This window comes from Oncorhynchus keta, unplaced genomic scaffold (genome assembly GCF_023373465.1).
Source record: "Oncorhynchus keta strain PuntledgeMale-10-30-2019 unplaced genomic scaffold, Oket_V2 Un_contig_2377_pilon_pilon, whole genome shotgun sequence".
Lineage (NCBI taxonomy): Eukaryota > Metazoa > Chordata > Actinopteri > Salmoniformes > Salmonidae > Oncorhynchus > Oncorhynchus keta.
Window position 1 is genome coordinate 42,256 of NW_026283570.1, and position 17,531 is coordinate 59,786.

The window sequence follows — 17,531 nt, forward strand, 5'->3', positions numbered from 1 at the left end:
CCCAACCCTAATCCCTCCAGCAGCCACTCTGTCAGGGTCCACCACCCCAACCCTACCCCTCCAGCAGCCACTCTGTCATGGTCCACCACCCCAACCCCTACCCCCTCCAGCAGCCCCTCTGTCAGGGTCCACCACCCCAACCCTAATCCCTCCAGCAGCCACTCTGTCAGGGTCCACCACCCCAACCCTAATCCCTCCAGCAGCCACTCTGTCAGGGTCCACCACCCCAACCCTAATCCCTCCCGCAGCCACTCTGTCAGGGTCCACCACCCCAACCCTAATCCCTCCCGCAGCCACTCTGTCAGGGTCCACCACCCCAACCCTAATCCCTCCAGCAGCCACTCTGTCAGGGTCCACCACCCCAACCCTAATCCCTCCAGCAGCCACTCTGTCAGGGTCCACCACCCCAACCCTAATCCCTCCAGCAGCCACTCTGTCAGGGTCCACCACCCCAACCCTAATCCCTCCAGCAGCCACTCTGTCAGGTCCACCACCCCAACCCTAATCCCTCCAGCAGCCACTCTGTCAGGGTCCACCAACCCTAATCCCTCCAGCAGCCACTCTGTCAGGGTCCACCAACCCTAATCCCTCCAGCAGCCCATCTGTCAGAGTCCACCACCCCAACCCTAATCCCTCCAGCAGCCACTCTGTCAGGGTCCACCACCCCAACCCTAATCCCTCCAGCAGCCACTCTGTCAGGGTCCACCACCCCAACCCTAATCCCTCCAGCAGCCACTCTGTCAGGGTCCACCACCCCAACCCTAATCCCTCCAGCAGCCACTCTGTCAGGGTCCACCACCCCAACCCTAATCCCTCCAGCAGCCACTCTGTCAGGGTCCACCACCCCAACCCTAATCCCTCCAGCAGCCACTCTGTCAGGGTCCACCACCCCAACCCTAATCCCTCCAGCAGCCACTCTGTCAGGGTCCACCACCCCAACCCTAATCCCCCCAGCAGCCACTCTGTCAGGGTCCACCACCCCAACCCTAATCCCTCCAGCAGCCCCTCTGTCAGGGTCCACCACCCCAACCCTAATCCCTCCAGCAGCCACTCTGTCAGGGTCCACCACCCCAACCCTAATCCCTCCAGCAGACACTCTGTCAGGGTCCACCACCCCAACCCTACCCCCTCCAGCAGCCACTCTGTCAGGGTCCACCACCCCAACCCTAATCCCTCCAGCAGCCACTCTGTCAGGGTCCACCACCCCAACCCTAATCCCTCCAGCAGCCACTCTGTCAGGGTCCACCACCCCAACCCTAATCCCTCCAGCAGCCACTCTGTCAGGTCCACCACCCCAACCCTAATCCCTCCAGCAGCCACTCTGCTGGACAGCTGTTGATGCTGAAGGTATGAGACCTATTCCAGAACAAGGTGACAGCTGTTGATGCTGAAGGTATGAGATCTATTCCAGAACAAGGTGACAGCTGTTGATACTGAAGGTATGAGATCTATTCCAGAACAAGGTGACAGCTGTTGATGCTGAAGGTATGAGATCTATTCCAGAACAAGGTGACAGCTGTTGATGCTGAAGGTATGAGATCTATTCCAGAACAAAGTGACAGCTGTTGATGCTGAAGGTATGAGATCTATTCCAGAACAAAGTGACAGCTGTTGATGCTGAAGGTATAAGATCTATTCCAGAACAAGGTGACAGCTGTTGATGCTGAAGAAATAAGATCTATTCCAGAACAAGGTGACAGCTGTTGATGCTGAAGGTATGAGATCTATTCCAGAACAAGGTGACAGCTGTTGATACTGAAGAAATAAGATCTATTCCAGAACAAGGTGACAGCTGTTGATGCTGAAGGTATGAGATCTATTCCAGAACAAGGTGACAGCTGTTGATGCTAAAGGTATGAGATCTATTCCAGAACAAGGTGACAGCTGTTGATACTGAAGAAATAAGATCTATTCCAGAACAAGGTGACAGCTGTTGATGCTGAAGAAATAAGATCTATTCCAGAACAAGGTGACAGCTGTTGATGCTGAAGGTATAAGATCTATTCCAGAACAAGGTAACAGCTGTTGATGCTGAAGGTATGAGATCTATTCCAGAACAAGGTGACAGCTGTTGATGCTGAAGGTATAAGATCTATTCCAGAACAAGGTGACAGCTGTTGATGCTGAAGGTATAAGATCTATTCCAGAACACGGTGACACCTGTTGATGCTGAAGGTATAAGATCTATTCCAGAACAAGGTAACAGCTGTTGATGCTGAAGGTATGAGATCTATTCCAGAACAAGGTGACAGCTGTTGATGCTGAAGGTATAAGATCTATTCCAGAACACGGTGACAGCTGTTGATGCTGAAGGTATAAGATCTATTCCAGAACAAGGTAACAGCTGTTGATGCTGAAGGTATGAGATCTATTCCAGAACAAGGTGACAGCTGTTGATGCTGAAGGTATAAGATCTATTCCAGAACACGTTAACAGCTGTTGATGCTGAAGGTATAAGATCTATTCCAGAACACGGTGACAGCTGTTGATGCTGAAGGTATAAGATCTATTCCAGAACAAGGTAACAGCTGTTGATGCTGAAGGTATGAGACCTATTCTAGCAGCCTGATTAATGCAATGTTGTGACTGTCTTAAAGAAAACCCTTTGAGTTCTATTAGATAAATAGCTTTGAATCCACAATATGGCAGAGGTTGAAAAGCCATAGCACATATGTTTTCTCAACAACAGGTTATGGTCAATAATATCAAAGGCTGCACTGAAATCTAACAGTACATCTCCCACAGTATTTCTATTATCAATGTCTTTCAACCAATCATCCGTCATTTGTGTCAGTGCAGTACATGCTGAGTGCCCTTCTCTATAAGCATGCTGAAAGTCTGTTCATTTGTTTACGGAGAAATATCATTGTATTTGTTAAAGGAGGTGTGATGGAGCTTTTCTCGGGTGACACTGTCTGTGATTTATTTAGAATTCAAATCACACTTAACCAGCACGGCAACCACATCATTCTGCAGCGATACGCCATCCCATCTGGTTTGTGCTTAGTGGGACTATCATTTGTTTTTCAACAGGACAGTGACCCAACACACCTCCAGGCTGTGTAAGGGATATTTGACCAATAAGGAGAGTGATGGAGTGCTGCATCAGATGACCTGGCCTCCACAATCCCCGAACTCAACCCAATTGAGATGGTTTGGGATGAGTCGGACCGCAGAGTGAAATAAAAGCAGCGAACAAGTGCTCAGCATATGTGGGAACTCCTTCAAGACTGTTGGAAAAGCATTCCAGGTGAAGCTGGTTGAGAGAATGACAAGAGTGTGCATAGCTGTCAACAAGTCAAAGGGTGGCTACTTTGAAGAATCTAAAATATATTTTGATTTGCTTAACACTTTTTTGGTTACTACATGATTCCATATGTGTTATTTCATAGTGTTGATGTCTTCACTATTATTCCACAACGTAGGAAATTTTAAAAAAGAAAGAAAAATCCTTGAATGAGTAGGTGTTCTAAAACTTTTGACCGGTAAATAGTCCCCCAGGCACCAGCCAGGTTTGGCCTCCCCATCCCTAAAGCTCCATATATATTCAATAGTCCCCCAGGCACCAGCCAGGTTTGGCCTCCCCATCCCTAAAGCTCCATATATATTCAATAGTCCCCCAGGCACCAGCCAGGTTTGGCCTCCCCATCCCTAAAGCTCCATATATATTCAATAGTCCCCCAGGCACCAGCCAGGTTTGGCCTCCCCATCCCTAAAGCTCCATATATATTCAATAGTCCCCCAGGCACCAGCCAGGTTTGGCCTCCCCATCCCTAAAGCTCCATATATATTCAATAGTCCCCCAGGCACCAGCCAGGTTTGGCCTCCCCATCCCTAAAGCTCCATATGTATTCAATAGTCCCCCAGGCACCAGCCAGGTTTGGCCTCCCCATCCCTAAAGCTCCATATATATTCAATAGTCCCCCAGGCACCCCCAGGTTTGGCCTCCCCATCCCTAAAGCTCCATATGTATTCAATAGTCCCCCAGGCACCAGCCAGGTTTGGCCTCCCCATCCCTAAAGCTCCATATATATTCAATAGTCCCCCAGGCACCGCCAGGTTTGGCCTCCCCATCCCTAAAGCTCCATATATATTCAATAGTCCCCCAGGCACCAGCCAGGTTTGGCCTCCCCATCCCTAAAGCTCCATATATATTCAATAGTCCCCCAGGCACCAGCCAGGTTTGGCCTCCCCATCCCTAAAGCTCCATATATATTCAATAGTCCCTCAGGCACCAGCCAGGTTTGGCCTCCCTATCCTAAAGCTCCATATGTATTCAATAGTCCCCCAGGCACCCGCCAGGTTTGGCCCTCCCCATCCCTAAAGCTCCATATATATTCAATAGTCCCCCAGGCACCAGCCAGGTTTGGCCTCCCCATCCCTAAAGCTCCATATATATTCAATAGTCCCCCAGGCACCAGCCAGGTTTGGCCTCCCCATCCCTAAAGCTCCATATATATTCAATAGTCCCCCAGGCACCAGCCAGGTTTGGCCTCCCCATCCCTAAAGCTCCATATATATTCAATAGTCCCCCAGGCACCAGCCAGGTTTGGCCTCCCCATCCCTAAAGCTCCATATATATTCAATAGTCCCCCAGGCACCAGCCAGGTTTGGCCTCCCCATCCCTAAAGCTCCATATGTATTCAATAGTCCCCCAGGCACCAGCCAGGTTTGGCCTCCCCATCCCTAAAGCTCCATATGTATTCAATAGTCCCCCAGGCACCCGCCAGGTTTGGCCTCCCCATCCCTAAAGCTCCATATGTATTCAATAGTCCCCCAGGCACCAGCCAGGTTTGGCCTCCCCATCCCTAAAGCTCCATATATATTCAATAGTCCCCCAGGCACCAGCCAGGTTTGGCCTCCCCATCCCTAAAGCTCCATATATATTCAATAGTCCCCCAGGCACCCGCCAGGTTTGGCCTCCCCATCCCTAAAGCTCCATATGTATTCAATAGTCCCCCAGGCACCAGCCAGGTTTGGCCTCCCCATCCCTATAGCTCCATGTATATATATATATTCAGCCAGGTTTGGCCTCCCCATCCCTAAAGCTCCATATATATATTCAATAGTCCCCCAGGCACCAGCCAGGTTTGGCCTCCCCATCCCTAAAGCTCCATATATATTCAATAGTCCCCCAGGCACCAGCCAGGTTTGGCCTCCCCATCCCTAAAGCTCCATATATCATTCAATAGTCCCCCAGGCACCAGCCAGGTTTGGCCTCCCCATCCCTAAAGCTCCATATATATTCAATAGTCCCCCAGGCACCAGCCAGGTTTGGCCTCCCCATCCCTAAAGCTCCATATATATTCAATAGTCCCCCAGGCACCCGCCAGGTTTGGCCTCCCCATCCCTAAAGCTCCATATATATTCAATAGTCCCCCAGGCACCAGCCAGGTTTGGCCTCCCCATCCCTAAAGCTCCATATATATATATATATATTCCCCCAGGCACCAGCCAGGTTTGCCCTCCCCATCCCTATAGCTCCATGTATATATCTATATTCAGCCAGGTTTGGCACTGTTGATCCATCCAGCTACCTCTCTTCAGATTTTATGGCAATGAGACGCAATAAAACATTAAATATGTATTACCTTTGAGCATGGCGACCCTGTTCTGTGGCTCGTTCAGTTCATGATCATCCATGTTTCCATCTACACACACTTACAGAGACAGAGAGAAAGAAGAGGAAGAGGAGAGGAGAGGAGAGGAGAGAGGAGAGGTAGAGGAGAGAGGAGAGGGAGAGAGGAGAGGAAGAGGAGAAGGAGAGAGGAGAGGTAGAGGAGAGAGGAGAGGTAGAGGAGAGAGGAGAGGGGAGAGAGGAGAGGTAGAGGAGAGAGGAGAGGAGAGCAAGAGGAGAAGGAGAGAGGAGAGGTAGAGGAGAGAGAAGAGGAGAGAGGAGGAGAGAGGAGAGGAGAGAGGAGAGGTAGAGGAGAGAGGAGAGGAAGAGAAGAGGAGAGGAAGAGGAGAAGGAGAGAGGAGAGGTAGAGGAGAGGAGAGAGAAGAGGAGAGGAGAAGTAGAGGAGAGAGGAGAGGAAGAGGAGAGGAGAGAAAGAGTGAACAGGGAGAGGAGGAGGATTGAACAGTGAGCTAGGACCAGACCAGGACAAACAAGAAAGCTAAACAGTGACAGTAAACCTATATTTATTCCATGTTCTGGACACAACACTGCTTATATCATTTCCTCATTCAGGGTTCAAATAATACAAAAACACATTTACATAGTTACAATGTTAATATCATACACCTATGGACATGTTTTTAGTTCATAAACATGAAGACTAATTCATTAACTTCATGAATTAATATACAAAGTCTAATTATTTCACTTTTTCAAGTCCTGATAAATGAATAGGAAATATCTTACATACCTCTGACAATTTCACAATTGTTAATATTTTAGCCAAAAAGATGTCTTGTTTATATATTTAAACATTTGACTATTTCTGATGTTAACTGACGTGTCGTCACTGCTGCGGTTCTGGCTGGGGCTCAGTGTATCTGACAATTCAGTGTCTTTAGCATCCAGTTGGTGTTCTACAGAGCGACAGGAATATACAACTTACAACTACTATAAAACACTCTCAGAACACTGAACTTCAAATAAATCACATGAAATAACATGTGGAATGTTGTCCCCAATCCTCTTAAATGGCTGTGTGAAGTTGCTGGATATTGGTGGGAACTGGAACATTGTCGTACAGGTCGATCCAGAGCATCCCAAACATGCTCAATGGGTGACATGTCTGGTAAGTATGGAGGCCATGGAAGAACTTGGACATTTTCAGCTTCCAGGAATTGTGTACAGATTCTTGTGACATGGGCCGTGCTTTATCATACTGAAACATGACGTGATGGAGGTGGATGAATGGCACCACAATGGGCCTCAGGATCTCATCACGGTACCTCTGTGCATTCAAATGACCATTGAAAAATGCTATTGTGTTTGCTGTCCGTAGCTTATGCCTGTCCATACCATAACCCCACCACCACAGGGCACTCTGTTCAGAACGGTGACATCAGCAAACCACGCGCACACACGACACCATACTGCCAGGAACAGTTGGAACCGGGATTCATCTGTGAAGAGCCTCAACGTCTCAAGTGTGCCAGTGGCCATCGAAGCTGAGCATTTGAAGTCTGTTACAACGCTGAATTGGTGAGGACGACGAGTACGCAGAAGAGCTTCCCTGAGACGGTTTCTGACAGTTTGTGCAGACATCTTTGGTTGTGTAAAATCAGTTTCATCAGCTGTCCGGGTGGCTGGTCTCAAACGATCCCACAGGTGAAGAAGCCAGATGTGGAGGTCCTGGGCTGGCGTGGTTACACATGGTCTGCGGTACTGAGGCCGGTTGGACGTACTGCCAAATTCTCTAAAACGAAGTTGGAGGCGGCTGATGGTTGAGAAATGAACATTCAATTATCTGACAACAGCTCTGGTGGACATTACTGCAGTCAGCATGCTAATTGCACACTCCCTCAAAACTTGAGAAATCTGTGGCATTGTGTTGTGACAAAATCGCACATTTTAGAGTGGCCTTTTATTGTCCCCAGCACAAGGTGCACCTGTGTAATGATCATGCTGTTTAATCAGCTTCTTGATATGCCACACCTGTCAGGTGAATGGATTATCTTGGCAAAGGAAATATGCTCACTAAACAAGGATGTAAACAAATTTGTGTGCAAAATTTGAGAGAAAAAAGCTTTTGCTCGTATGGAAAAGTTCAGCTCATGAAACATGGGACCAACACAACACTTTACATGTTGTGTTTATATTGTTGTTCAGTGTAGATGGGCTCTGACAACATACAGGAACCATACGTTTTAGTTGTAAATCATTTGGTGCAACTCAGTTTGATAAGGGGGAACAGAGTGATGTGATTCAGTTTGATAAGGGGAACAGTGTGATGTGATTCAGTTTGATAAGGGGAACAGAGTGATGTGATTCAGTTTGATAAGGGGAACAGAGTGATGTGATTCAGTTTGATAAGGGGAACAGAGTGATGTGATTCAGTTTGATAAGGGGAACAGAGTGATGTGATTCAGTTTGATAAGGGGAACAGAGTGATGTGATTCAGTTTGATAAGGGGAACAAAGTGATGTGATTCAGTTTGATAAGGGGAACAAAGTGATGTGATTCCAGTTTGATAAGGGGAAGAAAGTGATGTGATTCAGTTTGATAAGGGGAACAGAGTGATGTGATTCAGTTTGATAAGGGGAACAGAGTGATGCGATTCACTTTGATAAGGGGAACAGAGTGATGTGATTCAGTTTGATAAGGGGGAACAGAGTGATGTGATTCACTTTGATAAGGGGAACAGAGTGATGTGATTCACTTTGATAAGGGGAACAGAGTGATGTGATTCAGTTTGATAAGGGAACAGAGTGATGTGATTCAGTTTGATAAGGGGAACAAAGTGATGTGATTCAGTTTGATAAGGGGAACAAAGTGATGTGATTCAGTTTGATAAGGGGAGCAGAGTGATGTGATTCAGTTTGATAAGGGGAACAGAGTGATGTGATTCAGTTTGATAAGGGGAACAAAGTGATGTGATTCAGTTTGATAAGGGGAACAGAGTGATGTGATTCCAGTTTGATAAGGGGAACAGAGTGATGTGATTCAGTTTGATAAGGGGAACAGAGTGATGTGATTCAGTTTGATAAGGGAACAGAGTGATGTGATTCAGTTTGATAAGGGGAACAGAGTGATGTGATTCCAGTTTGATAAGGGAACAGAGTGATGTGATTCAGTTTGATAAGGGGAACAGAGTGGTGTGATTCAGTTTGATAAGGGGAACAAAGTGATGTGATTCAGTTTGATAAGGGGAACAAAGTGATGTGATTCAGTTTGATAAGGGGAACAGAGTGATGTGATTCAGTTTGATAAGGGGAACAGAGTGATGCGATTCACTTTGATAAGGGGAACAGAGTGATGTGATTCAGTTTGATAAGGGGGAACAGAGTGATGTGATTCACTTTGATAAGGGGAACAGAGTGATGTGATTCACTTTGATAAGGGGAACAGAGTGATGTGATTCAGTTTGATAAGGGGAACAGAGTGATGTGATTCAGTTTGATAAGGGGAACAGAGTGATGTGATTCAGTTTGATAAGGGGAACAAAGCGATGTGATTCAGTTTGATAAGGGGAACAAAGCGATGTGATTCAGTTTGATAAGGGGGAACAGTGATGTGATTCAGTTTGATAAGGGGAACAGAGTGATGTGATGCAGTTTGATAAGGGGGAACAGAGTGATGTGATTCAGTTTGATAAGGGGGAACAGTGATGTGATTCAGTTTGATAAGGGGAACAGAGTGATGTGAATCAGTTTGATGAGGGGAACAGAGTGATGTGATTCAGTTTGATAAGGGGAACAAAGCGATGTGATTCAGTTTGATAAGGGGGAACAGTGATGTGATTCAGTTTGATAAGGGGAACAGAGTGATGTGATGCAGTTTGATAAGGGGAACAGAGTGATGTGATTCAGTTTGATAAGGGGAACAGAGTGATGTGAATCAGTTTGATAAGGGGAACAGAGTGATGTGATTCAGTTTGATAAGGGGAACAGTGATGTGATTCAGTTTGATAAGGGGAACAGAGTGATGTGATTCAGTTTGATAAGGGGAACAGTGATGTGACTCAGTTTGATAAGGGGAACAGAGTGATGTGATTCAGTTTGATAAGGGGAACAGTGATGTGATTCAGTTTGATAAGGGGAACAGAGTGATGTGATTCAGTTTGATAAGGGGAACAGAGTGATGTGATTCAGTTTGATAAGGGGAACAGAGTGATGTGATTCAGTTTGATAAGGGGAACAGAGTGATGTGAATCAGTTTGATAAGGGGAACAGAGTGATGTGATTCAGTTTGATAAGGGGAACAAAGTGATGTGATTCAGTTTGATAAGGGGAACAGAGTGATGTGATTCAGTTTGATAAGGGGAACAAAGTGATGTGATTCAGTTTGATAAGGGGAACAGAGTGATGTGATTCAGTTTGATAAGGGGAACAGAGTGATGTGATTCAGTTTGATAAGGGGGAACAGAGTGATGTGATTCAGTTTGACCATCGCTCCTCTGTCTAACAAGCTGCCATGTCGGTTTAGCCCACTAGGGCTCATTCTATCACCACATGTAACCATATTTACTGTTTGTTTATGCATTTCTGTGAATTACTTAGTTAGTAATAAATAAATGATTTAAGACAATTGATGTATGGATGACTCATAGTCAAGACTGGGTTCGTGCAGATGGCCAACAATTTACGCTGTTTGGAATGAGACTAACGTGATGTAAAATAAATAAATAATTAAATCAGAAGACTATTGATCAGATCTGAAAATATCTGAAAGGTTATATTGGGAAATTATAACTTTGTAATCTGAATACTTTCCTTGGTGCCCCGAATTCCTAGTTAATTACAGTTACACAATTAATTACTTTGATCGCGTTGTCCTAATTACAGGAATCTTTGATAAAACTATGTCTTCAATTTAATGATAGCAAATACACGACACAGGCTATACCTGGTATTTCCACAGGGTGGTGCTGCTGGACACATTCTGGAGCTAATCAAATCAAAATCAAATCAAATTTTATTAGATGTCGTATTGTCAAATACACCGGATAGGTGCAGTGAAATGTGTTGTTTTACAGGGTCAGTCATAGTAGTATGATAGGTGTTGTTTTACAGGGTCATAGTAGTGTGATAGGTGTTGTTTTACAGGGTCAGTCATAGTAGTATGATAGGTGTTGTTTTACAGGGTCAGTCATAGTAGTGTGATAGGTGCAGTGAAATGTGTTGTTTTACAGGGTCAGTCATAGTAGTATGATAGGTGTTGTTTTACAGGGTCAGTCATAGTAGTATGATAGGTGTTGTTTTACAGGGTCAGTCATAGTAGTATGATAGGTGTTGTTTTACAGGGTCAGTCATAGTAGTATGATAGGTGTTGTTTTACAGGGTCAGTCATAGTAGTATGATAGGTGTTGTTTTACAGGGTCAGTCATAGTAGTATGATAGGTGTTGTTTTACAGGGTCAGTCATAGTAGTATGATAGGTGTTGTTTTACAGGGTCAGTCATAGTAGTATGATAGGTGTTGTTTTACAGGGTCAGTCATAGTAGTATGATAGGTGTTGTTTTACAGGGTCAGTCATAGTAGTATGATAGGTGTTGTTTTACAGGGTCAGTCATAGTAGTATGATAGGTGTTGTTTTACAGGGTCAGTCATAGTAGTATGATAGGTGTTGTTTTACAGGGTCATAGTAGTATGATAGGTGTTGTTTTACAGGGTCAGTCATAGTAGTATGATAGGTGTTGTTTTACAGGGTCAGTCATAGTAGTATGATAGGTGTTGTTTTACAGGGTCAGTCATAGTAGTATGATAGGTGTTGTTTACAGGGTCAGTCATAGTAGTATGATAGGTGTTGTTTTACAGGGTCAGTCATAGTAGTATGATAGGTGTTGTTTTACAGGGTCAGTCATAGTAGTATGATAGGTGTTGTTTTACAGGGTCAGTCATAGTAGTATGATAGGTGTTGTTTACAGGGTCAGTCATAGTAGTATGATAGGTGTTGTTTTACAGGGTCAGTCATAGTAGTATGATAGGTGTTGTTTTACAGGGTCAGTCATAGTAGTATGATAGGTGTTGTTTTACAGGGTCAGTCATAGTAGTATGATAGGTGTTGTTTTACAGGGTCAGTCATAGTAGTATGATAGGTGTTGTTTTACAGGGTCAGTCATAGTAGTATGATAGGTGTTGTTTTACAGGGTCAGTCATAGTAGTATGATAGGTGTTGTTTTACAGGGTCAGTCATAGTAGTGTGATAGGTGTTGTTTTACAGGGTCAGTCATAGTAGTATGATAGGTGTTGATTTACAGGGTCAGTCATAGTAGTATGATAGGTGTTGTTTTACAGGGTCAGTCATAGTAGTATGATAGGTGTTGTTTTACAGGGTCAGTAATAGTAGTGTGATAGGTGCAGTGTAATGTGTTGTTTTACAGGGTCAGTCATAGTAGTATGATAGGTGTTGTTTTACAGGGTCAGTCATAGTAGTATGATAGGTGTTGTTTTACAGGGTCAGTCATAGTAGTATGATAGGTGTTGTTTTACAGGGTCAGTCATGGTAGTATGATAGGTGTTGTTTTACAGGGTCAGTCATAGTAGTATGATAGGTGTTGTTTTACAGGGTCAGTCATAGTAGTATGATAGGTGTTGTTTTACAGGGTCAGTCATAGTAGTATGATAGGTGTTGTTTTACAGGGTCAGTCATAGTAGTATGATAGGTGTTGTTTTACAGGGTCAGTCATAGTAGTATGATAGGTGTTGTTTTACAGGGTCAGTCATAGTAGTATGATAGGTGTTGTTTTACAGGGTCAGTCATAGTAGTATGATAGGTGTTGTTTTACAGGGTCAGTCATAGTAGTATGATAGGTGTTGTTTTACAGGGTCAGTCATAGTAGTATGATAGGTGTTGTTTTACAGGGTCAGTCATAGTAGTATGATAGGTGTTGTTTTACAGGGTCAGTCATAGTAGTATGATAGGTGTTGATTTACAGGGTCAGTCATAGTAGTATGATAGGTGTTGTTTACAGGGTCAGTCATAGTAGTATGATAGGTGTTGTTTTACAGGGTCAGTCATAGTAGTATGATAGGTGTTGTTTTACAGGGTCAGTCCGTAGTAGTATGATAGGTGTTGTTGTACAGGGTCAGTCATAGTAGTATGATAGGTGTTGTTTTACAGGGTCAGTCATAGTAGTGTGATAGGTGCAGTGTAATGTGTTGTTTTACAGGGTCAGTCATAGTAGTATGATAGGTGTTGTTGTACAGGGTCAGTCATAGTAGTATGATGGGTGTTGTTTTACAGGGTCAGTCATAGTAGTATGATAGGTGTTGTTTTACAGGGTCAGTCATAGTAGTATGATAGGTGTTGTTTTACAGGGTCAGTCATAGTAGTATGATAGGTGTTGTTTTACAGGGTCAGTCATAGTAGTATGATAGGTGTTGATTTACAGGGTCAGTCATAGTAGTATGATAGGTGTTGTTTTACAGGGTCAGTCATAGTAGTATGATAGGTGTTGTTTTACAGGGTCAGTCATAGTAGTATGATAGGTGTTGTTTTACAGGGTCAGTCCGTAGTAGTATGATAGGTGTTGTTGTACAGGGTCAGTCATAGTAGTATGATAGGTGTTGTTTTACAGGGTCAGTCATAGTAGTGTGATAGGTGCAGTGTAATGTGTTGTTTTACAGGGTCAGTCATAGTAGTATGATAGGTGTTGTTGTACAGGGTCAGTCATAGTAGTATGATGGGTGTTGTTTTACAGGGTCAGTCATAGTAGTATGATAGGTGTTGTTTTACAGGGTCAGTCATAGTAGTATGATAGGTGTTGTTTTACAGGGTCAGTCATAGTAGTATGATAGGTGTTGTTTTACAGGGTCAGTCATAGTAGTATGATAGGTGTTGTTTTACAGGGTCAGTCATAGTAGTATGATAGGTGTTGTTTTACAGGGTCAGTCATAGTAGTATGATAGGTGTTGTTTTACAGGGTCAGTCATAGTAGTATGATAGGTGTTGTTTTACAGGGTCAGTCATGGTAGTATGATAGGTGTTGTTTTACAGGGTCAGTCATAGTAGTATGATAGGTGTTGTTTTACAGCAGGGGTGTCAAAGTCAAATGGACGGAGGGCCAAATAAAAAATTTAGCTACAAGCCGTTGGCCGGACTGTTCGAATGTTCATTGAAAAATTTTTAAATGACGCATATAGTCTAGTGAACCTAATTGAACCTACTGAAAACCTAACAAATATATTCCAATATGATCAGATAAATAAAGCAATATTTTCCTATGGCTCTGTCAGTAATCTTTAATTTTCAACAGACACAAAAGACAAATTTCCTTTATATAAAAATCCCCATAACATGAACATTAAATGAAAGAAACCGGTATTCAAGGCACCATCAGTAGCCTATATTTTCTATTTTAGCAAAAGTGGGCTAAATTTACTTCAAAGAAAAAAACAATAATAGCAATTTTCTATCATCCACTCAACTGAAATATTTTAAAAATATAATTGGATTGAAATACAATAAAATAAAGTGCAAAAATCTATTAATCAAAAACAACACTTTGTTTAAGGAGAAGTAACATGCAGTGAAAACAAATATTAAACTTTAACTTTTAAACTTGAACTGAGTAAAAACTCTAAATATGTGATTGCACAGTAATGTTCACTTGTTTGAGGTTGAGGGTGATACTTGGTGGTGTCCCATCTTTTCCACAAGTTCATCAATGTTCGGGGTAAGGCTCTGAGCTGAGGAAATCCTCAGAATTGAGTGGAGGTGTTCAGCAGTAAGTCGACTTCTGTGTGATGTTTTGTTCAAGTTCATCAAAGAAAACAGTTGTTCACACAGGTATGTGCTGCCAAACATAGACAACGTTTGAGCAGCCTGGATGCGCAGCTGGGGCATTGTGTCGGGGAGGAAAGGGCGAACTCCGCAGCACCCACTGCCGCATATTTTGCCCTCAGTGCATCATTGCATTGGAGGTCAATCAACTCCATTTGGAGGTTTGGTGGTGAGCTTTCCACGTCAACAGCAAATGGGTTACCGAGCAGTTCCAACCTGCTTTTTTGTGCTTCAAAGTCAGCAAATCGGCGTCGAAAGTCAGCGGCAAGCATACCTATTTTATCAGCCAACTGTGCGCTCGGGAACGCACTGGTAGAGAGCTTCTCTTTCATGGTCTGGCAGCTGGGAAAGTGGCTCAAATTTTCTTTCCGCATCTGCGTCTCCCACAGAGTCAGTTTGGTTTTAAATGCCTTCACTGTACTGTACATATCAGAGATGACACGATCCCGACCCTGCAGCTGCAAGTTCATTGCATTCAGATGACTCGTAATGTCACACAGAAAAGCCATTTCACACAGAAACATTTCGTCTCGGAGTTGTGTTGTGTCTTTCCCTTTGCTGTCCAAGAACAGACAAATCTCCTCACGAAGCTCGAAACATCTTTGAAGCACCTTTCCCTGGCTTAGCCATCGCACCTCTGTGTGATAAGGCAAATCACCATGCTCCGTTTCTAACTCCGTCAGAAATGCCTTGAACTGGCGGTGATTCAAACCTTGGCTCTGATAAAGTTAACTGTGCGCGTGATGATGCTCATTACATGCTCCATTTTCAAGGCTTTACCGCACAACGCTTCCTGGTGTATGATACAATGATAAGCTGTCAGCTCACCTGTCGCGTTTTCCTCTTGCATCTTTTCCCGTATCTTCGCCACCAGTCCGCTCCTGTGTCCACACATCGCAGGTGCTCCGTCGGTTGTCAAACCCACGAGTTTTTCCCAAGGCAGCTCCATCTCATTTACACATCTTGACACCTCTTCATACAAATCATGCCCCGTAGTTGTGCCATGCATAGGACGTAAAGCCAAAAACTCCTCTGTCACGCTTAGGCTGGAGTCCACTCCGCGGATGAAAATTGACAACTGGGCAATGTCAGAAATGTCGGTGCTCTCATCCACAGCCAAGGAATATGCAATGAAATCTTTTCCCTTTTTCACAAGCTGCTCTTTTAGATTGATGGACAACTGGTCTACTCTCTCGCAATGGTGTTTCTGCTCAGACTCACATTTAAAAGAGTTGCCTTTTTTCTGGGCAAACTTCGTCACAAACTTTAATCATGCAGTTTTTGATGAAATCCCCCTCCGTAAATGGCCGGGCTGATTTAGCGTCTCTTCTGCCAAAATAAAACTGGCCTTGACAGCAGCCTGGCCTTGTGATTTGGCTTTTGAACAGAGCCTGTCGAGATTTGAGGCCTCGTTTTAATTCCTCTGCCTTTTGTAGCCTTTGTTCCATGTCCATATTCTTGTTTTTGTCCGCGTGTTTCGTTTCATAATGTCGTCTCAGATTATACTCTTTCAGTACCGCCACACTTTCTCCACACAGAAGACACACAGGTTTTCCAGCTACCTCCGTGAACAAATACTCCGACTCCCACCTTGTTTGAAACCCCCGGTTCTCAGTGTCCACCTTCCGTTTTGCCATTTTTTATGGGTATCTGAAAGTTAATTTTACTGTGATGCTGACAACTGCTGTGCCAATAAATATTGAAATGAAGCAGCCTACTGCTCGGTGCGTCACCGTTGCATTGTGGGAAATGTAGTATTGGTGCGTGTAAAAGATCTGCGGGCTGCCGGCTTGCTGCGGTCTGCGGGCCGGTTCTAATAATAAATCAAGATCATCCCAGGGGCCGTAAAAAACCTTCTCGCGGGCCGGATGTGGCCCGCGGGCCTTGACTCTGACATATGTGTTTTACAGGGTCAGTCATAGTAGTATGATAGGTGTTGTTTTACAGGGTCAGTCATAGTAGTATGATAGGTGTTGTTTTACAGGGTCAGCCATAGTAGTATGATAGGTGTTGTTTTACAGGGTCAGCCATAGTAGTATGATAGGTGTTGTTTTACAGGGTCAGTCATAGTAGTATGATAGGTGTTGTTTTACAGGGTCAGTCATAGTAGTATGATAGGTGTTGTTTTACAGGGTCAGTCATAGTAGTATGATAGGTGTTGTTTTACAGGGTCAGTCATAGTAGTATGATAGGTGTTGTTTTACAGGGTCAGTCATAGTAGTATGATAGGTGTTGTTTTACAGGGTCAGTCATAGTAGTATGATAGGTGTTGTTTTACAGGGTCAGTCATAGTAGTATGATAGGTGTTGTTTTACAGGGTCAGTCATAGTAGTATGATAGGTGTTGTTTTACAGGGTCAGTCATAGTAGTATGATAGGTGTTGTTTTACAGGGTCAGTCATAGTAGTATGATAGGTGTTGTTTTACAGGGTCAGTCATAGTAGTATGATAGGTGTTGTTTTACAGGGTCAGTCATAGTAGTATGATAGGTGTTGTTTTACAGGGTCAGTCATAGTAGTATGATAGGTGTTGTTTTACAGGGTCAGTCATAGTAGTATGATAGGTGTTGTTATGCAGGGTCAGTCATAGTAGTATGATAGGTGTTGTTTTACAGGGTCAGTCATAGTAGTATGATAGGTGTTGTTTTACAGGGTCAGTCATAGTAGTATGATAGGTGTTGTTTACAGGGTCAGTCATAGTAGTATGACAGGTGTTGTTTTACAGGGTCAGTCATAGTAGTATGATAGGTGTTGTTTTACAGGGTCAGTCATAGTAGTATGATAGGTGTTGTTTTACAGGGTCAGCCATAGTAGTATGATAGGTGTTGTTTTACAGGGTCAGTCATAGTAGTATGATAGGTGTTGTTTTACAGGGTGAGTCATAGTAGTATGATAGGTGTTGTTATACAGGGTCAGTCATAGTAGTATGATAGGTGTTGTTTTACAGGGTCAGTCATAGTAGTATGATAGGTGTTGTTTTACAGGGTCAGTCATAGTAGTATGATAGGTGTTGTTATACAGGGTCAGTCATAGTAGTATGATAGGTGTTGTTTACAGGGTCAGTCATAGTAGTATGATAGGTGTTGTTTTACAGGGTCAGTCATAGTAGTATGATAGGTGTTGTTTTACAGGGTCA

The 17,531-nt window shown here is 43.9% G+C and overlaps 1 protein-coding gene across 1 annotated transcript in view; it reads right to left on the reverse strand.

Moving 5' to 3' along the window:
- The window catches only part of LOC127921833 (sarcolemmal membrane-associated protein-like), a 43,559-nt gene that overhangs the window by 10,621 nt on the left and 15,407 nt on the right, over positions 1-17,531 (reverse strand). Inside the window, exon 6 of the mRNA XM_052505425.1 lies at positions 5,592-5,651. Coding sequence (XP_052361385.1) covers positions 5,592-5,651 — 60 coding nt within the window. The remainder of the gene's footprint in view (positions 1-5,591; positions 5,652-17,531) is intronic.